This window comes from Apodemus sylvaticus, chromosome 16 (assembly GCF_947179515.1).
Source record: "Apodemus sylvaticus chromosome 16, mApoSyl1.1, whole genome shotgun sequence".
Classification (NCBI taxonomy): Eukaryota; Metazoa; Chordata; class Mammalia; order Rodentia; family Muridae; genus Apodemus; species Apodemus sylvaticus.
The window spans coordinates 47,750,200-47,771,663 of NC_067487.1; the positions used below are offsets into that span (position 1 = coordinate 47,750,200).

At 40.5% G+C, this 21,464-nt stretch overlaps 1 protein-coding gene and 1 pseudogene across 7 annotated transcripts in view; both read right to left on the bottom strand.

The window, feature by feature from the left end:
* Nucleotides 1–21,464, bottom strand: part of Slc38a9 (solute carrier family 38 member 9) — an 82,179-nt gene that overhangs the window by 18,300 nt on the left and 42,415 nt on the right. For all 7 annotated transcript variants that reach the window (XM_052159346.1, XM_052159347.1, XM_052159350.1 and 4 more), the window contains 5 exons: nt 20,423–20,593; nt 17,323–17,382; nt 13,773–13,964; nt 11,546–11,653; nt 1,893–1,999 (listed from right to left, as the gene is read on the bottom strand). In XM_052159346.1, coding sequence (XP_052015306.1) covers nt 1,893–1,999; nt 11,546–11,653; nt 13,773–13,964; nt 17,323–17,382; nt 20,423–20,593 — 638 coding nt within the window. The remainder of the gene's footprint in view (nt 1–1,892; nt 2,000–11,545; nt 11,654–13,772; nt 13,965–17,322; nt 17,383–20,422; nt 20,594–21,464) is intronic.
* LOC127666502 (heterogeneous nuclear ribonucleoprotein R-like) lies at nt 14,366–16,037 on the bottom strand (annotated as a pseudogene).

A 21,464-nucleotide genomic window follows, 5' to 3' on the forward strand; every position in this document is an offset into this window, starting at 1 on the left:
CGTTCCAGGTCATTTCTCTCTTGCTGCATGGCCCCCAAGGACTGGGCTCAGGCTGACAGGCTCTGTGGTAAGTGCCTTTGCCTGCTCTGTTACCCTGTAGGCCCACTCCATTCACTGAGTGAATATAGATTCAGTATTATCACATTTTATTTAACCCTTTCTTTCTCTCTTTCTTCTTTTCTCCTCCTTTCTTTTCTTTTTTCCAAAAGAATGATTGTATTTCAATGCATGTATTGTATTTTAATATCATGTATAACATGATATTAAAGTAAACAGAAAACAGATAGCCTTTCATCTGCAATACATGGTGTCTTGCTTACACTCGGTCACAAAGAAGCTTATAAAAACTAATAGACTTAACATAGTGAGAAAAAAGCAACACAAATGGAGAACATTGTGATCAAACAGTATCAACTAGAAAGTACTTCATTTGTAATATTACATTATCAGTAACTAAGAATAAATATACTGTTAACCAATATTTTTAAAAAATTAGTAAATGGCCAAATCTAAATCAAACATAGGATGAACTTATTCCTATTGGGCATTTTCTCAAATGTAAATTTTATGTATATCACCATGGTGCTTCCAAGCGAAGTCGTCCATAAAGATCACAGAATAATTGCTCAGCTTTGACTCTAGCCTTATCATTTGTGCTGCTAGTAACATAGACTTTTTACTTTCTCATATTCCTTATATTTCTTAGGTACTTTTTAATATACTTATTTCTTATATACTTTTTTAAGAAAAATATATTTCTTATATACTTTTTTATATTAAAAGTTTCTGCAAGCTGGTACAACCACTTTGGAAATCAGTCTGGCGGTTCCTCAGAAATCTAGGCACGACACTTCCAGAGGACCCTGCTATACCACTCCTGGGCGTATACTCAGAGGATTCCCCGGCATGCAATTAGGACACATGCTCTACTATGTTCATAGCAGCCCTATTTGTAATAGCCAGAAGCTGGAAAGAACCCAGGTGTCCCTCAACGGAGGAATGTGGAATATTTACACAATGGAGTACTATTCAGCCATTAGAAACAATGAATTCATGAAATTCTTAGACAAATGGATGGAGCTGGAGAACATCATACTAAGTGAGGCAACCCAGTCTCAAAAGATCATGGTATGCACTCACTAATAAATGGATATTAGCCTAGAAACTTGGAATACCCAAGACATAATCCACATATTAAATGATGTCCAAGAAGAATGGAGGAGTGGCCCCTAGTTCTGGAAAGACTCAGTGCAGCAGTATAGGGGAATACCAGAACAGGGAAGTGGGAAGGGGTGGATGGGGGAATAGGGGGAGGGAAGAGGGCTTATGGGACTTTTGGGGAGTGGGGAGCCAGAAAAGGGGAAATAATTTGAAATGTAAATAAAAATATATCGAATAAATAAATAAAAAGTTTCTTAAGGATATCATATAATTAATTTATTGTAGTGCTTGGAGCATTTATATTTAGTGTAATTTTCAATGTTTAAATCTATTAGCTTGCTATTTAGTTTCTTTTTCACATCTACTTTTTGTTCTTTTCTTGTCTTAGTATCTTCAATTTTTTTGTAATTATTATTGAGGTTTCTGACCTGCTGTCTGTTTTTGTAAGTAAGGCGTTTTTGGAACACAGATATTACCCATTTGTTTATTTATTGTCTGTGGCTGTTTTCATACTGCAACAGCAGGATTGGGCAGCTGCAACAAGAGCCTGCAAAGCCTAAAATACTTACCATCTAAAATTTTCATGTTTGATCAGTGATCTATAGTTTAAACTTAAAAATTCAGATGTTTAAGCAAATAGCATAATTTTACTCAGAACATAAAGTGCTTCAAACACGCAATAAAGTCTATGCTTAGGAAATACGGAGGCAGCTTCCGAGTTAGCTACTCACATTGTTTTCTTGGTTCTTGTTGTTTTTCAAAAGTGTGATGATACAGTTGTGAATAAAGAAGGCCAGAGTAAGCACCCCTGTCAGCTGTGGAAACTGAGCTCTTATCTCTAGGAGAAAAGACAAAAAGAAAATGTTAAAATGCTACATACAAAGTGTGTTTTATCAGCCACTGGAATCAGACCATTTATTATTATTATTATTATTAGCCCCAGGGAATAAGAATATTCAAGTGTTTATAAGCTCCCTCAAGGTGAACATTCTATGTGGTCAAACCCCTTAGAAGGAAAGGAGTAAAGGAGAGTGCATTCTGTGGCTTTCTCTCTGTCACCCAGAGCTGAGACCCCACAGTTAGGTTCAAATTCAGGGTCTGTCTATGAGTCCAAAATCTTTCTCTCTTCTAATACCCGAGCTTCTCAGAAAAGTCCCTCCAGAAATGGAATCACACAAAGATAAAAAGGCTACTCATGGGTTCTTGGGTGACAAATCTAAAATGCATTTCTTAAAAATAAAACTGGATAAACTAAGATATAGTTTTGCAGTGGGATGCAGTATTTAAAAATTGTGCTGTGGAAAGTTAATACCAGGACGAATGTCTTGGAGTCAAGCTTGGAGTCAGGAATGATTTTGCTTTTGTTGTTTGAAATACACATACACAGCTGTAGATTATGTACTCAAGAAAAGAAAGAAACATGGACAGAATCACTGTGGTTTTCCTTGGTTTATAGAATTTATTTTAAATTAACTGCCTAATTTTCTATAATAAATAGTTATTTAAAAATAATATTCTGTAAGTACTATCTGGAGGCAGGTAACAAGTATGTGACCAATCAGTTGATGTGGAATCAGGCTACAGTTTACATATACTGGCAGGAGCAGGCACAGCATGTGGTAGAGAACAATGTGCCTCCGGTCAGCTTGGTGCACAGAGCAGAGTAGAGAAAAGACCCTCTGACTCTTCACCACACTGACTTAGGAAGGGAAGGGAAGCCACTGAGAATCAGTCTCCAGCTCTAACACAAGCAGAAGGCAAGGGCAGTGCACGCAGATTGCTTCACTTCTGTTTGCTTGATTTGTCTTACTGCCTGAGCCTCCTGAGGTGCACACTCAGGTTACGGGCTGCGCCACCATGCCTGGCTTAGTCTGTTTTCTGTCGTAGTTCCTGTCTGTCACCTTTCACCTATATCTTTTATCCATGGATGCAATTCCTTTGTTAGATTAAAAAATGTTTTTTAGTAATCTTTTTACAATACCTTTTAATAAACTGAGATCACTTCTAGTTGACAACAGTTTTACACACCACACACACACAAACACACACACAATTACAAAAGCACCATTTTTGAAAATGATGACAAAATCATGTGCAGATAAACTTTTACTAATATGTTTAACAGAGAAATAACTGACAGACTCTTTAGCTAGAATCCAAAGTAAAACAGCTAAGTAGAAAAGAAAAATCACTATTCATGGTGGTTCATGCCTGTAATCCTAGCACTTGGGAGGCTGAGTCCGGTGCCTGTCTGGGCTACTTAGTAAATTCCAGATTTAGTCTGGGCTGGAGTGAGATCCTGTCTCAAAAGGCTACCCGCCCCAATAACATCTTCCTATACACATATAATAATAGGTTAGAAACTAAGAAAACAAATTAAACAATCCCATCTACATTAGCAAAACATAAATTTGGCCTATCAATCCTTTCCTTTCAATAAGCTAAATGCACATTCATGTACCTAGAAGTGTGACCATGGATGTGCAATATTCAGTGTGACCATGGAAGTACACCATGCAGACTTCCCTTTAAGTGAGACCCTAAGCAAGGAGATTGCTGGCTGATAGTTTGTCTGCTGCCCGTTCCTGCCCCGGTCATTCTTCCACTGGACAGCTACTAGCCAGGCCTGAAGTGCATTAGGTTTGGGCACATTTGTGTAACCCTCTATTCTAGAGGCAATAATTGCATGGAGGGTCACAGCGGGCTGGCCAGGACGTTCTGTCCAATCTGCTTCCATTCTGTCTCTTCCTTCCTACATCTTGACCATGCTTAGTCCTGCTCCTAACCCTTCAATCTTCCACAAGTGCTGCTCCAATGCGTCTCTTGCTCTTCCAAGCCCATTTTGGCACCTGCTTCCAGGCAAACCTAAACTGATCCGGTCGGTATTGAAAATGGTCTAAGAAACCGGGCAGTGAGAAGGGATCTGAGGACTGGCCCTCTCATTACTGTATTCATCTGTGCTGTGCTTTATGTTAGATCCTAAGATTCTTTTTTTGTTTTGAGATAGGATCTCATGTAGCCCAGGCTGACCCTAAACCCACTATACACTTGAGAATGACTTTGAACTACATGATTCTCCTGGATCTCCCTCTCTGGGACACATGCAGTTTTAGGAGGTACTGAGGATCAAACCCAAGGACTCTTGCACACTAGGCAAGTGCTAGGTGGACAGCGGTAGGCCAGCCGCAAACGGTGACAGTGTTCCACTGTGAGCAGGGTGAGTAACGGAGAGGAAGCGCCCCTGACCTCACCCTTTTTGGGGAGTATTCCATCACGACAGCCTCACTATAAATTCTGTTTTCAAGCAGAGAACTGTAGGACCATTCTTCCTTCTCTCTGATGCTCTTCTGAGGACATAAAAGCCTATCTCGCAAGTGTGGGAGGAGAGGGGGAGAAGGGCATGACTGGCCTTTAGAGTTATATTTAGCTTAAAAGGGAAGGCTGTTCACTCCAGCCCATCCTTTAAGGACTTCCTACCATTTTCTCAACAAGTATTCTTTTACTTGAGCCATTCAGATTTTCATGATTTCCTAAATGAGTCATATTACTTCAGGCCTTAACTGGGCACAGCATGGCCCTGAGAATCCTCCAACTTCCCATTTAGAGATCTCCTTTTAGCCACTAATAGATCCCTTGGGGATCCCTTCTCTGCCTCCTCTTGTATGTGCAATCTTTCTGTATTCAAGGATCCCTTGGGTGGTTTTTTTTTTTTTTTTATTACAATGGTTACTGCATCAAATGCCCTACTGCTCAACTGGTATCTCTTGGAGGACAGTGGGTCTCATTTTCTGTAACACTGGCATGTAGCAGAAACACTATTTTCAAAACAGAAGGACTCTCAGTCATGAATATGATCAAAATTCTACTTAAAACTATTTTAGAGCTGAGATCTACTAATTTTACTTTGACTGGTCTCAAAGAAATCAGCCTGTCTGTAATGCCTTGTAAAACTGGTCCTTTCCAAATTCCTTTTGCAATTAACAGACACAAATGCTTTTTGAATAACATTTTAAAAACTTGAGATTATTCATTGTTATTAAAATATAATTCATATGTTTTATTCATGTAAAGTATAAACATAAATGGTTTTTAGTATATCCATAGTATACTCAGAGTTATGTGATCACAACCACACTACTTTGTTCCTTTCTAATGCTGAAATAATATTCCACTGTATGGATACATTATACTTTATATACTGGTCAGGGACAGACATTGAAACATCCTATTTACCTGTGATCTATGACCATGGAGGGAAAGAAAGGGAAGAATAGGATTTGAAGGCTATCCTCAGGTACACAGTACATTAGGCCAGCCTAGGCTATATTAAGCCCTGTCTACCCTCCTTTCCCCCCCAGGGTGAGGGGGAGACACAATCAAACAAAGCTTGTTAAAGGTTAAACCACCTTGGGGGCATGGTTTAGTTACCAAAGGGCAATGCCAAGAATGAGGAAGGAACTGGGTTCCGCCCTCAGCAGCACATCAGGCACATGTGGTAGTTGGTGCTAACAGTCAACACAGGATCAGAGGGCTAAGTAATCATATTCTTAATTTAGATTTGAAAATCAAGTATTTATTTTTAATGATTATGATAGAATTCATAGTAAGCTGTGCATTGAGCTGTTTTTCTGGAGAAAAGTAACTTTTTTATTTTTTAGTCCCTTACTTAATACTAGTAATACTAGTTAATACTAGTTCCTCCTCAAACTCTATTCAAGCATTGCGAGCTCTCCCCTCTCGATCTATAGAAAACAGCAAACACGTTTGGACCCCGCCCTGGGCATCTGCCCACGTCTTGCAGTTTGCTCTGGCTTCCCGCACAGCATGTCCCTAGCTCTTCCTTCATTATGTCTCTTACATTTTAATGTGACTTAGGAAGAAGTAAAATAAACGCATTTATTTGGCCAATAATTCTTTCTTTACATCTTTGTTTTATTTTTTTGTGTAAGTGTGTTTATGTGAGTGTGGCAGTAGGCCACAACTTGAGGGAGCTGGGTCTCCCCTTGGAGTGTGTGTCTTGGGGATTGAACTCAGGGCATCAGGCCTGGCAGCAGGTGCCTTTACCCATTAAGTCAGCTCGCTGACTTTCAACGCTAATTTCTTATTAGCACTCAGTGTGTGCCAGGCAATACTATAGGATTTGGGAATACAACAGTAGGATAGTAGTTTAAAAAACAAAAATACCACTCCTTCTCTCAGTGTGTAATATTCCACTTTAAAGGAGACAAATATGGAAACAGAAGATGAATTTTCAGTACCAGAATTCAAGAACCCAAAACATTTAGAAAGATTTCTGGATAAGTTCTTGTACTGTAACTTTTGTTACTTGGTGACAGTTGGGAACAAAAATGGATTAGAGTAAGTTGGGGCCCCCAAGATTCCGACTCATTAAAATCAGGCATATTAACTGATACCACAGGTATCTATACACAAAATTTAGTGCTGGTAAGAGCTTTAAAGAAATGTCTCAAGGGCCTGGGGGTGGACAGGTAGTTGGAGATCTGAGAAGACAGGGCATTCACATGCTGGGGACAGCAAATGCCAGCATTCTGACATAGGGATGTGCTCGGCATTTTCACACAACAGCAAGAAAGCCATTGTGGGGTGAGTCGGAGGGAAGGCGGCAGGCGAGTGAGTGGGAAGCGCAGTCAGACCAGACTGGCTCTAAGGACCATGACAGACCCCGTGTCATTCTGAATGACCGGGAAATCATTAAAGATTCCTGTGGGTTGTGTTTTGTTGTTTTTGTATTAAGATGAGGCTTACTATGTCATTCAGGCTGGCCTTAAACTCCAGCTCCTTTAAGGTATGCACGGCCAAACTGGCTTGAGTTGTTTTACAAGTGTTACTCTAACTGCTGGGTGTAGGATAGTTTTCAGTGGAGAAGACAGACAATTAGTTAGGAGGACACTACTATAATCCAGGCAAGAGATTAATAGCTTGACATAGTTCCTTTTGGTTGAGATGCTAAGAAGTCAGATTATCCGCTGTTTTATAAGAATAAAACAGACACACTTTGCAGATGGATTGAGTGTGGCTGGAGAACAGTCAAAGACTAACTGGAAAACAAAGCTGGAGGAGCTGAGAGAAGGGCAAGGCTAGCAGGTTGCTTGACAGGGAGGGGCACTTAAACAGGTATTTAGTCTCGTCAGTTTGAGCTCGACATATCCACAGACAGGGACAGAGAAGGTGTGAGGTGGGCCCATGAGCATGGACTGCGTGGAGGATCTGGGCTGGAGATACAAAATTGGGACTGGTTAACCCCACACAGACAATATGTAGAGCCAGTTGACTGTGTGACATTATTTAGGGGATAAAAGTCTTTGAATGGCTAAGAAAGTAGAATAAGTGCTTAGGTTTTTCACCAACTACTACCCAAGAGCAAGGCCCATGCTTGCTTACTAAAAAACTGAGGCCTAGAAATAAGAACCCACGGCAAGCGAGAAGCTCACTGGGTAAAGGCACGGCTGCTGAAACTGACAGCCTGGGTTCCACACCCAGTGTACTGGCTTCTTTTATGTCAACTTGATACAACTAGAGTCATCAAAGATGAAGGAACCTCAGTTGAGAAATGCCCCCTTAAGATCCAGCTGTAAGGCATTTTCTTAACTAGTGATTAATCGCGGAGGACCCAGACCTCTGTGGGTGGGGCCATCCCTGGGAGGGTGGTCCTGGGTGCTGTAAGAAAGCAGGCTGAGCAAGCCCTGAAGAGCAAGCCAGTAAGCAGCACCCCTCCCTAGCCTCTGTATCAGCTCCTGTCATACTTGGAGTTCCTGTCCTGACTTCTTCTGATGAAGAACTGTGATATGGAAGTATAAGCAGAATAAACCCTCTCCTCCCCAACGTTTTGGTCATGATGTTTTGTTGCAGCAATAGAAACTCTGACTAGTGACCTCCACATAAAACCTGACACACTGAAACTAATCGAAAAGAAACTGGGGAAGATCCTGGAGGACATGGGCACAGGGGAAAAGTTCCTGAATAGAACACCAATAGCTTATGCTCTAAGATCAAGAATTGACAAATGGAACCTCATAAAACTACAAAGTTTCTGTAAGGCAAAGGACACCGTCAAAAGGACAAAACATCAACCAACAGACTGGGAAAGGATCTTCACCAACCCTAAATCCGACAGAAGGCTAATATCTTATACAAAGAACTCAAGAAAGTAGAACCCAGAGAAACAAATAACCCCATTAAAAAGTGAGGTACGGAGCTAAACAAAGAATTTTCACATGAAGAACTTCAGAGAGCTGAGAAACACCTTAAGAAATGTTCAGCATCATTAATCACTAGGGAAATGCAAATCAAAACAACCCTGAGATTTCACCTCACACCAGTCAGAATGGCTAAGGTCAAAAACTCAGGAGACAGCAGGTGTTGGCAAGGATGTGGAGAAAGAGGAACACTCCTCCACTGCTGGTGGGATTGCAAGATGATGCAACCACTTTGGAAATCAGTCTGGCGGTTCCTCAGAAAACTGGGCATGTCACTTCCTGAGGACCCTGTTATACCACTCCTGGGCATATACCCAGAGGATTCCTCAGCATGCAATAAGGATACATGCTCTACTATGTTCATAGCAGCCCTATTTGTAGTGGCCAGAAGCTGGAAAGAACCTAGGTGTCCTTCAACGGAGGAATGGATACAAAAAATGTGGTATATTTACACAATGGAGTACTATTCAGCCATTAGAAACAATGAATTCATGAAATTCTTAGACAAATGAATAGAGCTGGAGAACATCATACTAAGTGAGGTAACCCAGTCTCAAAAGATCAATCATGGTATGCACTCACTGATAAGTGGATATTAGCCTAGAAACTTTGAATACCCAGGACATAATCCACAAATTAAATGATGTCCAAAAAGAATGGAGGATTGGCCACTGGTTCTGGAAAGACTCAGTGTAAGAGTATAGGGGAATTCCAGAACAGGGAAATGCGAAGGGGTGGATGGAAGAACAGGGGGAGGGAAGAGGGCTTATGGGACTTGCGGGGAGTGGGGACCCAGAAAAGGGGAAATCATTTGAAATGTATATAAAAATATATCAATAAAAAAAAAAAAAGAAAAAGAAACTCTGACTAGGACACTCAGTAACCCACAGGTTGAAGAAGAAAACCAGTCTCAAAATTGTCCTGTGATGTCCACACATATGCTGTGGTATGTGAATAAAGAAATGAATGTAATAAATAATTGTAAAAGAAATAAGAATCCACAAAGTTCAATCAGAATTGCACAGTGCTGTGACTTCTCATGAGGACAGTAGAGGCTTACCCTCTCCAATGCTACCGTATTTAATTAGCCTTTCAGAAACACTTGTAACATTTCATGTCTCGGACAGTTCCTAATCACAGTGTAGTAATTTTAGGATCCTAACTCTGAAAGCATGCCTTGTTTAATCCTTGTTGTTTCCCCTTTGTACTACATAAAACTGGACAATGGAAACGAATGACTCACTATCTACTTACAAATTCCTTCTTTTCTGTTTCCCAGATGACTATTTTTTCCTTTCCCCAGTTAAAGATTTTTAGAAACATATTTATTTCATGTTTAGTATAATTATATTTATTTTATGTTTAGTATATGTTCATGTGAGTATATGTACCCACAGATGTAATTGTGTCTGTGTGACTATGGCCATGTGATATGGGTACAGGTACCTACAGGGGTAATTGTGTCTGTGTGAGTGGGTACAGGCACCCACAGAACACTGGTCCCTTGAAGTTGGAGTTACAAGTGGTAGTTGCAGGTACTGGAAACCAAATGTGAGTCCTCTGCAAGAGCAAAAAATATTCCTAATTGCTGCATCTTGTCTCTAGCTCCACTAGTTATTTTGAGTGTACTATCATTAGTAGAAACTTTCCTCACTATTGCTTAATAAATAACAATAGATGGGATATTAAAAAGCAATATCCTAGACTATTTTTGTCAATCAGTGGAAGAATTAAATACCGCCATTGTATTGTTTGTTTGTTTGTATTTTTGTAATAGGGTCTCTCTATTTTGTAGCTCTGGCTATCCTGGAACTCAGAGAGATCCAGCTGCCTCCTCCTCCCCAGTGATGGGACTAAAGGTGTGTGCCAACAACCTTGGAGAGAAGCATGCCCTATCAAGGCTCAGTATGTTGGAAAATCCAACTAATAAATGTTCTGAGAACAAGTAGCCATGATAACATAATCAACGATTTCCAATAATCACCTACTCAACACAGCTTGAAAACCTACAAAAGTCAAAATAAACAGACAGACAAACAAACAAACAAATAAACAACCACAACAGCAAAGAGGGAGACAGTTCCAAGCACAAATGTCAGGAAGTCCGGCCAGATTCTGAGCAGTGACTGGGATTGCAGATTGCTGGAGCTGATGGTGGGAGGACAGAAAGAATGCACACCAGTCTCTACACTAGAATTCGCTCACCATCAGCCTGCAAAATGCCTTTGAGAGTCATTTTCATTTCTTAATCTTTTTTCTCACTTAGTAACCATTCATTCATTTAATCATTATTTTATTGGTGCTTTTTTTTTTTTTAATGTCCTACATCTTTTACATTTGGGTGAACTAAAATGTCACATTATAATTAGGAGGAGAAATGGACAGGTACAAAATCCATTTAATAATCATAATCTTAACCTGAAAAACAATAAAATTACAAACAGAAAAATCCATAAGGAGAACAAGTTTTCTTTCTTTCTTTCTTTCTTTCTTTCTTTCTTTCTTTCTTTCTTTCTTTCTTTCTTTCTTTCTTTCTTTCTGTCTTTTCTCTTTTCCTTCCTTCCTTTCCTTTTTTCCCTCCCTCCCTCCCTCCCCTTCCTTCCTCCCTCCCCCCCCCTTTCTTTCTTTCTTTTGACAGGATCTTACTATGCGTACTATGTAGGCCTGGCTGGCCTGGAAATCAAAGTAAGGCCAGCTAGCCTCCATCATAGCGATCCTCTCCCTCTGCCTTGTGAGTACTGGGATTACAGGCATGTGCCAGCATGCCCAGCTATGAGCAATGATTTTTATGAGCAGTATTATCGACATGCATCATGATGTTCTAAGTCTCTGACATTCAAAGCCTGGCTTCCTTAGAAAGGTCTAGAGAATGAGCTTTTGTTTTTCAAGTGCACTATAAATTAAACAGACTTCAGTGTCTAGCTGAAAATAAAACCCTGGTTATCCTTAGCTGTCCGAAATACCAGCTGCCATCGCTTTCCTGAGGCACATCTCACTCCATGGCCCAGGCTGGCCTAGAACTCTGTCTCTGCCTCTCAAGTGCTGATAGTAGCAGTGAGGGCTACCACACATTATCCTTGTATTGCATGTTTTAGACTAACAGTCCATAGCAATTAACTTAAAGAACACTATCATTATGTAATGATTTCTTATTTTGACAAACTCACCTGGTACAAAATATTCTGTTGGCACAAACCAGTGAAATTCCAGATGGAATCCTAAGCGAATAGCCTTCAGGGTAACAATGAAAATCAAATAGAGGACAGATACTGTGCCTGTAAGGGACAAACCATTGATCAAATAGAGGACAGAAACTGTGCCTGTAAGGGACAAATGAGCAAGCCCAGAAAACATTCATTATCTTTGCATATCTTACAGACTACTTTAAAAATCTCGACTGGAGAAACTATCTTCATTGATTAATCCTATTTTTTAAAAGCCCAGTTAGATTCTAAAGACTTTAGCCTTGTGGGATATCAGAGAATGAAACAACAGGGGGAAGTTAGAGACACCAAGACTAGGCCGTCATGAGTCCCTCACTGAATGGGAACTGCTCAGTTACACTGGGAATCCACTGACAGCAACAAGCAAAGGCCACTACAAAATTGTCAGTTATACAAGAAAAACAAAACAAACAAAACAAAAAACTGGGAAACTAACCTCTTTTGTTTTTAGTGTTGAGAGATACCCAACATACCTGAAAAGTTTGCCAAGTTGATTTGAAATGATAAGAGAATTAAAAAAGAAAGAAAGAAAGAAAGAAAAATAGCAAGCATTTGAGAAAGGTGAATAGATGATGTAGCAGCTACACATGGCTCTGCTATACAGAATTTTTAATAGTGTAGCAATTCTGATCTTTTAATTTAACATGTTTTTGGCAGTACTGGGAATCAAACTCAGCCTTGTTGGTACCCACTAGGCACGTGCTCACCCAATGAGCTACAGCTCAAACTCCAGATTATTCCTCCTGAAAAAGTAGAAGCAGTCGTGGAGGACAATCAGCTGTTTCTGAATGCCCCGGGATGCGGCTGCTCTGAGGAAGTGGCAGTTGTAGGAGAAAGGGAAACCGTCAAGAAGGAGGACAACAGCAGACTGTCTTTAAGAAGTCTGCTTGGAAGCCTGAGGATGACGGTGTCTCACTGTGCAAACCCTCTAAGTTCAGGAGCTTGTGGAAGACTCGTTCTGCTGCAAAGTCGGAGCGAGTCAGGGAACCACAGCGAGCTGTATAAACTGAGGTGAGGGTTCAGAGATTAGCTGACTCAGAAAGATGATGACGCAGGCCCAGCTTATGGAACAGCTCGCTCTTGCGCTCCTGCTGGCTTCCATGCTGCTCTGAGGGAGAGTCAGAGGTCAGTCTTTACGCTTCCTTTCATGTCCTACAACCCAGCTACATTCTGGTTTTGTACATCCGTTCCTTGATATGATGGGTATTCTGATGACTGTACACTGCTAGCTGCCTGCTGGGAGAGCTTTAGAGAGGGGGTAAGATCCTGTAGACTGCGCGGGTCTAACGAGTCTTTATAATTTGTATCTCCATTTCTTTAGTTAATGTGATCTAAGCTTTCACCCGAGCTCTTTCTGTCAACTTAAATAGAGTTACAATATTCCTTTGGAGATTTCAGTCAAACAGGAGACACATACAGAGGTCTATTCCTTTTAGGAGACAACTGTGCGATGAAATCAAAACCCGAGGAAGAGCAAAGAGCAGAGTGAACTCAGAAGCCAACTAGGGCTGGAGCGCAGCAGTAGAGCATGCTGTCCAGCAGACACAGGGCTTGTTGTCTGTTTGCTTTTAAAGCATTGGGTTTCATCCCAAAGACTACATGGATGGATGGATGGATGGATGGATGGATGGATGGATGGATGGATGGATGGATGAGTAGACAGATGGGTGAGGAAAAAACTTAGGTACAGAACGATCTTCTATGTTTAAAATCAGATGATAATTCTTTGCAATGCCTGTTGCCCACCCCCTTGGTTCTCTCTGTAGCCAAGGACGGCCCTGAACTCCTGCCCTGAACTCCTGCTCCTCTGCCTTTGTCTCCTAAGGGCTAGAATGAGCGGCATGTGTCAACAGGTCTGCCTGTGTAATACTCTTAAATGGGAGCTATTTTGATATCTCCTTAGACTTTAGTCTATTTCCTCTAGCTGAATTCTCACAGGAAATAAGAGTTGTTCTAGAAGGTTAGATGGAAAACCTAGTAATTCCTATCAAGAAAACCAAACCAAACAACAAAACAAGGCAAAAGGAACCTGAAATGGTTGTGTCCATTTTTCTGTGCCAAACTTTAGAGAATCAAAGTATCATATGAATGAGCAAGTTAAGCAGTTATGAATAGCCAGGAAGGTAGCTGTCTCCCCACTGACAGGAAGTTCCACAAAGCAGCATCTTACCCAGGATATTAAATCTGGAGAAGAAGGAAGGAGACTTGAAGTTGAGCAGCGGCAAGAGCAGCCCTATGAGGTAGAAGGGCACTGTCTTGGACTTGTCCCACCACTTCTCAAACAGCTGCACTTCTGTGTCATTGTAGAACATCATGGAGCTGTTGTCAGGACGGCCCCCACTCCCAGCGCTTGGACAAATCACTGCAAAAGTAAGTGCGTGCCGCGTTAGAGATGAGAGCACAGGAGCTGGGGAACCCTGTGCCCAGGACCGGCACCTGCTCAGCTGTCAGCGGGAATGCAGGCTCCCTTCTTGGAAGTGTTGTACACGTACTTTAGGAATCTTTTTGTTTGGTTGGAACAGATTTTTGAGTTTTATTGAAATCTTACATGTACAAGAAATTGGAAATACAATCACATCAAAGAACAAATTGTCATGGCTTTGATGTTTAAGCCAAACAAATTCTGTAGGGCAGATTTCAAAAAGGCATGGTTTTAACCATAACAAAGTCCAAGAGCATTTAGAAAAGAAGAAAAATAACAAGCCTTGCTTGTATACACAATAGTGACTTCTTCAGCTGAATACAAATGGCAGCAAACTGCTAAAGAAGAAACAGTTACGGCAATTTTGTTTGAAGAATGTAGATCTAGAGCCAATTGGATCTTGACAGAATCGTTTTCAAGCCCTCACTGGTCTATTTCCACCATTGCCCATAAGCATCCTGATAAAATTCTTGGTTGTCTTTATTGTAACTATGGTTAGTCGCCAGGATTGTAACCAGGATAGTCGCCCCCTTGCTGAAGTGCTGCTGAGTGATGGGCTGGGAACCCAGGTCTGCTGGTTGTTGGTTGTTGGAATCAGGCTGGTTGTACCCATCTGCCTTCCTCTTGCCTCCTACATTGCCCCTTTGATTGTCCCGAGCTCCATGAGAACCACAGCCTCTCTGCTGTTGTGCAGGACCCCCTAGGCTGTCATCCCTTGAGCCTCTTGGTGGTCCCAAAGGTGACCCCCTCTGTGAATAGCCAGCTCTGCCTCTTGGAGGTGGTGCTCCCTGTCCCCTTGGTGGTAGTGGAGTACCTCATCCTCCCTCCTCCTCCTCTTCTTACTGCATAGCTACCATCATAGCCGTAGTAGGGATCTTCACAGCCTCCACAATAGTTGTGATAATCATAACCATAGTAATCATCATAGTAGTCTTCATAGCCATAATAATCTGGAGGGGCGCTTCACCCACCTCTCCCTCCATGACCTTGAACTCTCATTGGTGGTGGCATTCGGGAGGAGGTTGACAATCATCACCTTCATACGCAGTGCTTCTGGAGGCCTGTCTGGCAGCTTGGTGCTCTTTCCTTTTCTTGTCTGGTAGCTCAGCTAAGGCAATTTCAATTTCTTCCCCTTCTATTTCTTTTCCATTCACTTCATCCACAGCCTTGACTGCAGCTCCTCCATCTTCAAAATGAATGAATGCATAATCTTCCAACTTCTTCACTCTCTCCAGTTTTCCAAATTCAGAAAATGACTTTTCTAATGTTTCTTCAGTCACTGTAATAGCCAAGTTTCTCATAAATAAAACGTTTACCTTTGCCATGACTTCTGGATCCAGGTCGTCCATGGCGTCAGTCCACTCAACTACAGTTGCCCACACTGACTTTCCCACTCATGAGCCAGCGTCTGGCTTGTGATCCTCATAGTCAAGGAAGCAGAACCCCCGGCTCTTATTTTTGTTATTGTGTTGATATAGAAAATAACGCCCACCAAACCCTCTGTTACTTTACTGAACTATTCCAGAAGTTCTCTTTAGTTTTAGTCTTTGGAATAGATCCAACAAAAAGTTTGTTGATTATCACAGAAATGCACACTCTCACGTGTCTACCATGGTGGATCTCATAGCTGTCACACAGTTTAACTGCTTCCTGGGCAACTTCTTTCCACAGAAGGTGAGAAATGCTTAGCCTCTGTTCTGACCAGAAAGTGGATCCATCATGAGGTGTAAACCCCAGGTGGCACTAGTCTTCTCAAAAAGAAGCACCAACTCATCCTTATACAAGTCTCCTGGAATTTTACCTACGAAGACCTCTGTTCTAGTTCCAGGTCGCACACCCAATTAAACAGTGTCTGGTGGAGGAACACCATACTTCCTCTGCTCTGTGTTACATCCAAAGTCTAACCAGTCCTCTCAAGCAAGGCCTTGGTCTTTGCCTCATCTTTGTGGACTCCTGCACCTTGCTGCCTTGTTTCTCTCTTTGGCTGTAAGTCTTCATAACTCCACATAAAATGCACTTTTGTTCTGAACCAGAAATACATCACTCTCATTGAACTGCTGTAGTTCCTCCTTCATCAAATTCCCTGAGAGCATCAATTGCTCTTTCATCAAGCTCGACATAAGCTACCAACCTAAGACAGAGCTGAGGGCCAGCGGCCTGGTCTGTGAGAATCAGCTCAAGGAGCTCTGAAAATGACTAGAAATGGCGCCCACGATACCCTTCTACTTTAGGAATCTTTCACCCAAATAGTGAAAGGCAAGGGAATCTTTAAAAAGTTTTGAGGTAGCATGCACTTAAATTAGGAACAAGAGAAAGTTCCTTAGCCCCATTGCTAGACTGAAAATATTGGACTTATGGTATCTCAATAATACAAGAAATATGCAGAGAAATTGTTGCATTATTAGCCATACAAAGACTAAATAATGAGATTTTTCTCTTTAAAAATTATATTAGATCTATTATTTATATGTGTGCATGTTTGTCACAGGTCATGTGCAGAGGTCACAGGACACCTTGGCAGGGTCAATGCTTGCCTGTCACTGTACAGGTCTTGGGGCTCAACTCAGGCCATTAGGCTTGCTGCAAGGCTCTTCACCTACGGACCCATTTTACTGCCACGCCCTTTCCTTTTCTTAATAACAACAACAACAAAATGTGTGTGTTAGGGAACTGAAAGCAGAAATCCTCAATCAGTAGTGAAAAACTGAACAATCTGGAAAAGCTGAACAATTCAAAATAATTCTGCGGTTCACTCCATGGATAGCAGCCTAAGAGTCTAGATGGTACACTGAGAACTGGGGAGTCTGGAGAATGTATGCATCTCCTCTTTCTTTTTGCCCCCTTCCTTTCTTCTCTCTTAGCACCCATCCACCCACTTATCTATCTCCTATTGGATGTGCCACAGGGAATGTGTGTAGGTCAGAGGGTAGGTAACTTGAAGGAACAGTTCCTTATTCACCATGTAGGCCCACGGGGTCACACTCAGGTTGCCAGGCCTGTTGCCCTTGAGATGTCTCATTTTAAGGCTCTTTTTAATCTTTTCTTTTATGGAGCTGAGGATCAGACCCAGGCCTTCACTTGCCAGGCAGGTGCCCCACCAGGAAATCACCTCAACCATTTGTTTTTAATAGATACACCTATTCCGAAACATAACACCAATAATTTAACAGTGACTCAGTAACATAATAACATTTCTTCCCCCACCATTTACCTAAAATGGGGTGGTGGATTCTATTTTTAAGTCCTTTTGGGGGCAGGAATGGGGACAAGGAAACAAAGTGAATTCCAAGCTACTTACCAGGGTTGCTATCATTGGTGCTCAGTACAGTGTCTGTGTCATTAATGTGATGAATAAAATCTACAAGTTAAAGATAAACATATAGTTAAACAATGAACCACGCCAAATCCCATCACCATTTAAAGTCTTTTGTCTATAAAAGCAGTTATTTACCACATATAATATCACTGAGTACACTGATCCCAAACTGTTCCAGCATTACATATTTCACTTTTAGTATCTTTGCCCACAGGAAAGAAATGTCATTTGCTTCATAGTGCCATGTAGAAAACTTTTACATACTAACTTTACATAGGATTTTATATAAGATCTAAAAACAAACAAAACCTACTCCCAAGGCTGAATTGATGATAGTCAAAAGGTCTGGAAGGAAGATAATGTATACAATCTTCTCTTATACTGATTTATTGGGGTACAGCTACATTTTATGGTCTCAAGTACGTCAAAAAGGAAACCAACAACCATACCTGGCCAAGCCTATTCCTGAAGTCACTTAAAGTTCTCATGAGATACAGTAAACACTTTTAGAAAGCTAAGGCTGTATAATAATTATTGTGCTTGTAAGAACTGCAGAGTTACACGGGAGGAAGTTCTAAAGGATAGAGCCATGCAGGTGCCTAAGCACTTGTGCTGTTCTATACTGAACGAGTGATGGGTAAGCTGTGTGCTAAGTTGGATGATGTTGTTTGTTTAGTACAGGGTTATACTTAATACATAAGAAACAAACAAAACTACAGATTATACTGCTTGAATTAGAGTGTGAGGAGTATATCATAGAACATGCTTTCTCAATGGATGGGATATTGTTATCAAGGAGAAAAAGCCATTCCTGAAGGGAGGATAAAAAACTTACTTCTCATTATAAAGAAACATAATGTGGAGATATACTATTTATGAAAGGTTTCTGTGATATTAAAATTTCACCGAAACATCAATTGGAATAAAATGTCTAGAAAGTGTTCTCAAGGGGTAATAAGTATTTTAAAAGTGGGGAGTTAGAAAACCCTGTTTCCGACTATGGGAACAGAAGAACGTTGGCAGCTGTTACAGTTACGCGAGGAAAATGCAGGAAAATGATTCCTTCTTTGTTCTGTTTATTTTGTGCATGTCTGAATTTTTTATAACAAAAAGTTTGAGTCTTCTAATAAATCAAAAGTACATTTATAAAACCAAATTAAGGTATCATGGAAAAACTATTTCTAAAGTATGTAAGACTTTCAGCAAGAAAAATTTAAAAGACATTAAACAGAAACTTAAACTATGTTGTGATCACCGCTAGGAAAACTTAGTATCCTAGCACAGTTTCTTCACGCACCTATAAATGTAATGCAATTCTTATTAATCCTAAATCAATAGCCTAATGATGTTAATTATGGTATGTTGACTAAAAAATTCAATGTAATTTCAATCAAGATCTGATTATATTGTTATAGAATTTGACAAGTTGGTTGACTCTAAAATGTATATAAAAGACTTATGAACCTTAATGAAAAAAAAAAAACTAACTAAAAAAGACTAATTTGAAAGATTAAAAAAAAAAAAGACCTGCCTAGAATCACTACATAGAAAAGAATACAAGCTATTAAGATGTTTACAGCACAATGGTGGGTATATGGCTAGAATAAATCATCAGCCTTTGATGCCCAAAACCCAAGTGGAGGAAGGAGAAAACCTATTTCCAAAGTTCTCCTCTGACTTCCCACGTGTGCCCTGGCATGTGTGTACCCACCCATACATACATGGACACACACACACACACACACACACACACACACAATAAATAAATGCCGAAAAACGAAGCTTAAAATGAATATCTTCTATCCAAGTGAAAACCATTATAAAGAGTGCTTGCCTTGGGTGTTTAACACCCTCTTTAGGATTCTAGAGCTGAGATGAGTAGGTAACAGTTCTGTGGTACATAAATATTATTTAAAATTCATTATCTCCTGTTTTCTATTTTACCGTGTAATGTTTCAGTAAGTAAAACTGTTCACTGTTCAAATAACAAATTCTTCAGCAACACACACTAGTGAATTTCATAGACTTTTCTGTCCCAGTACTACAATTCTGTAGAAACATTTATACTAATTAGAACTTTTGGAGAAACGGCTCTTATAAAGGTTAGGGTAGCTGGGGAGGTCATACACCCTGGGGTGGAAGCTACTGCTGCTGTTTGGTTAAAGGAGCAGGATGTGTCTGTTAAACCGCCCTCTACATAACTATGTGTATGTTAATGAAATAGTGCTGCCATCAGCTTTGGTCAGAGAAGCTTCTTTAGCAGTGGTCAGTGGTGAGTGCAGAGACTCAAACTGGCCAAAGCACAGAGAATAAATGACTGTTGACCGCCCAGCTATAAGTGGGACAGCTATGACACCCTCCCCATGCTCATGGAATAACCTGGAAGAGGAACCAACTCCCCTAAAAACAAAACAAAACAAAACAAAACAAAACAAAACAAACACACACACAAACCCAAAATCCCTTAGGAGACAAAAGAAGCCAGGGGCAGATGGCAAGCTAACTTCTGGGCATGATATGCTCTTGCACTGTGAGCGCACAGCAGCTCTAACTGTCTTCATAAGGCTGGGTTGTCAATATACTTCCAGCAGGCAGCCCCAGATGGGCAGGAAGAGATTGATGCCAGTGGTGCAGCCTCTGCTGACACAGGAGTGCGTCAGGAGACAACCTCTCACCCATGTTCCCGGAAGCAATGGGAGCAACCCCAAGGAAACTCACTGGGTGACAAGAAGAAAGGCATCAAAGTAGGAGGAGTCTAGCAGGGGAGAGGAAGGGAACCACAGGGAGCATGCGGGGAACAGGACAACATAACAGGAAGTGCATATGACTGAACAGGAAGTACATATAACTGAACAGGAAGTGCATATGATTGAAATGTGTTACGAAAATGTCAGAATGAAACCTGCTATTTATGGAAAAACTTCATGTTTATACACATGACACTTGGCAGAAGCACAGAAAAGCTCAATCAAGCACATTATCCAGGTTTTATAATACTTTACATATAAAAATGTGAGGCTAGAACTGAAATATTACAGTGATATTTAAGAGTAACTATGTTAAAGACTAGATTAATACTTACTAAAAATAAACTTTCCAGTATTAAAAAGAAAATTAGACATAAGCACCCAATAAACTATCATTGCTCCGATGAGAGACACCAGGGAGAAAAGGAGACTTGACCATTGCCCAAAGGAGCCAAAATAATGTTTGCAGACATCTGGATATTCCCATGTGGATGTGTCTGATGTACCTAGATAAAAATCAAAGAGAAAGAATGAGACTAGGTACTGTTATATATTTTACATTTATAATTTATTTTCCCCAATTAACTAAAATTATTTAGCAAAATATTGTGGCTACTTTACCAACAAATACAAGAACACATTATGAAAAAAAGCAATCAAAATATTATAAAATAAAATAAAATAGAAATGTGATCAGTGAAATAGTATAATCTGAGAAACAACTAGGATTCAAACTTTTTTTGTTTTTGTTTTTTGTTTTTTGTTTTTGTTTTTGTTTTTTCGAGACAGGGTTTCTCTGTATAGCCCTGGCTGTCCTGGAACTCACTCTGTAGACCAGGCTGGCCTCGAACTCAGAAATCCGCCTGCCTCTGCCTCCCAGAGTGCTGGGATTACAGGCGTGCGGGCCACCACCGCCCAGCGGATTCAAACTTTTTAATAACGAATTAGAGCATGTGATAACCAAGAGTAGGAAAACTAGAAAAAAATAGAACACACACTCTCTTTTTAGTTTTTCTGAGATAGTGTCTTGCTACACAGTCCATACTAATCCCAAACTCACAACAATCCTCATGCCTCAGTTTCCCAGATTTCTGGAATTGTAGGCATATGTCACCCCGTCATCAGTTCATTTAAAATACTACTTAACAGTTATACACTATTTACAACATGAGTGAACGCTGTCTTGAGTTATATTTTATGCTACAAGCCAATTTAAATTTTAGATAACTACATTAAGAATTTAAAAGTAAAGCTAGGCATGGAATTCAAACCTGCAATTCTAGATTTCCGGATGCTGAGGCAGGAAAATGCGAACTCAAGGCCACCCTGGGCTACAGAATGAGTTTCTGAACAGCCTGAAGAACATTAACATAACAA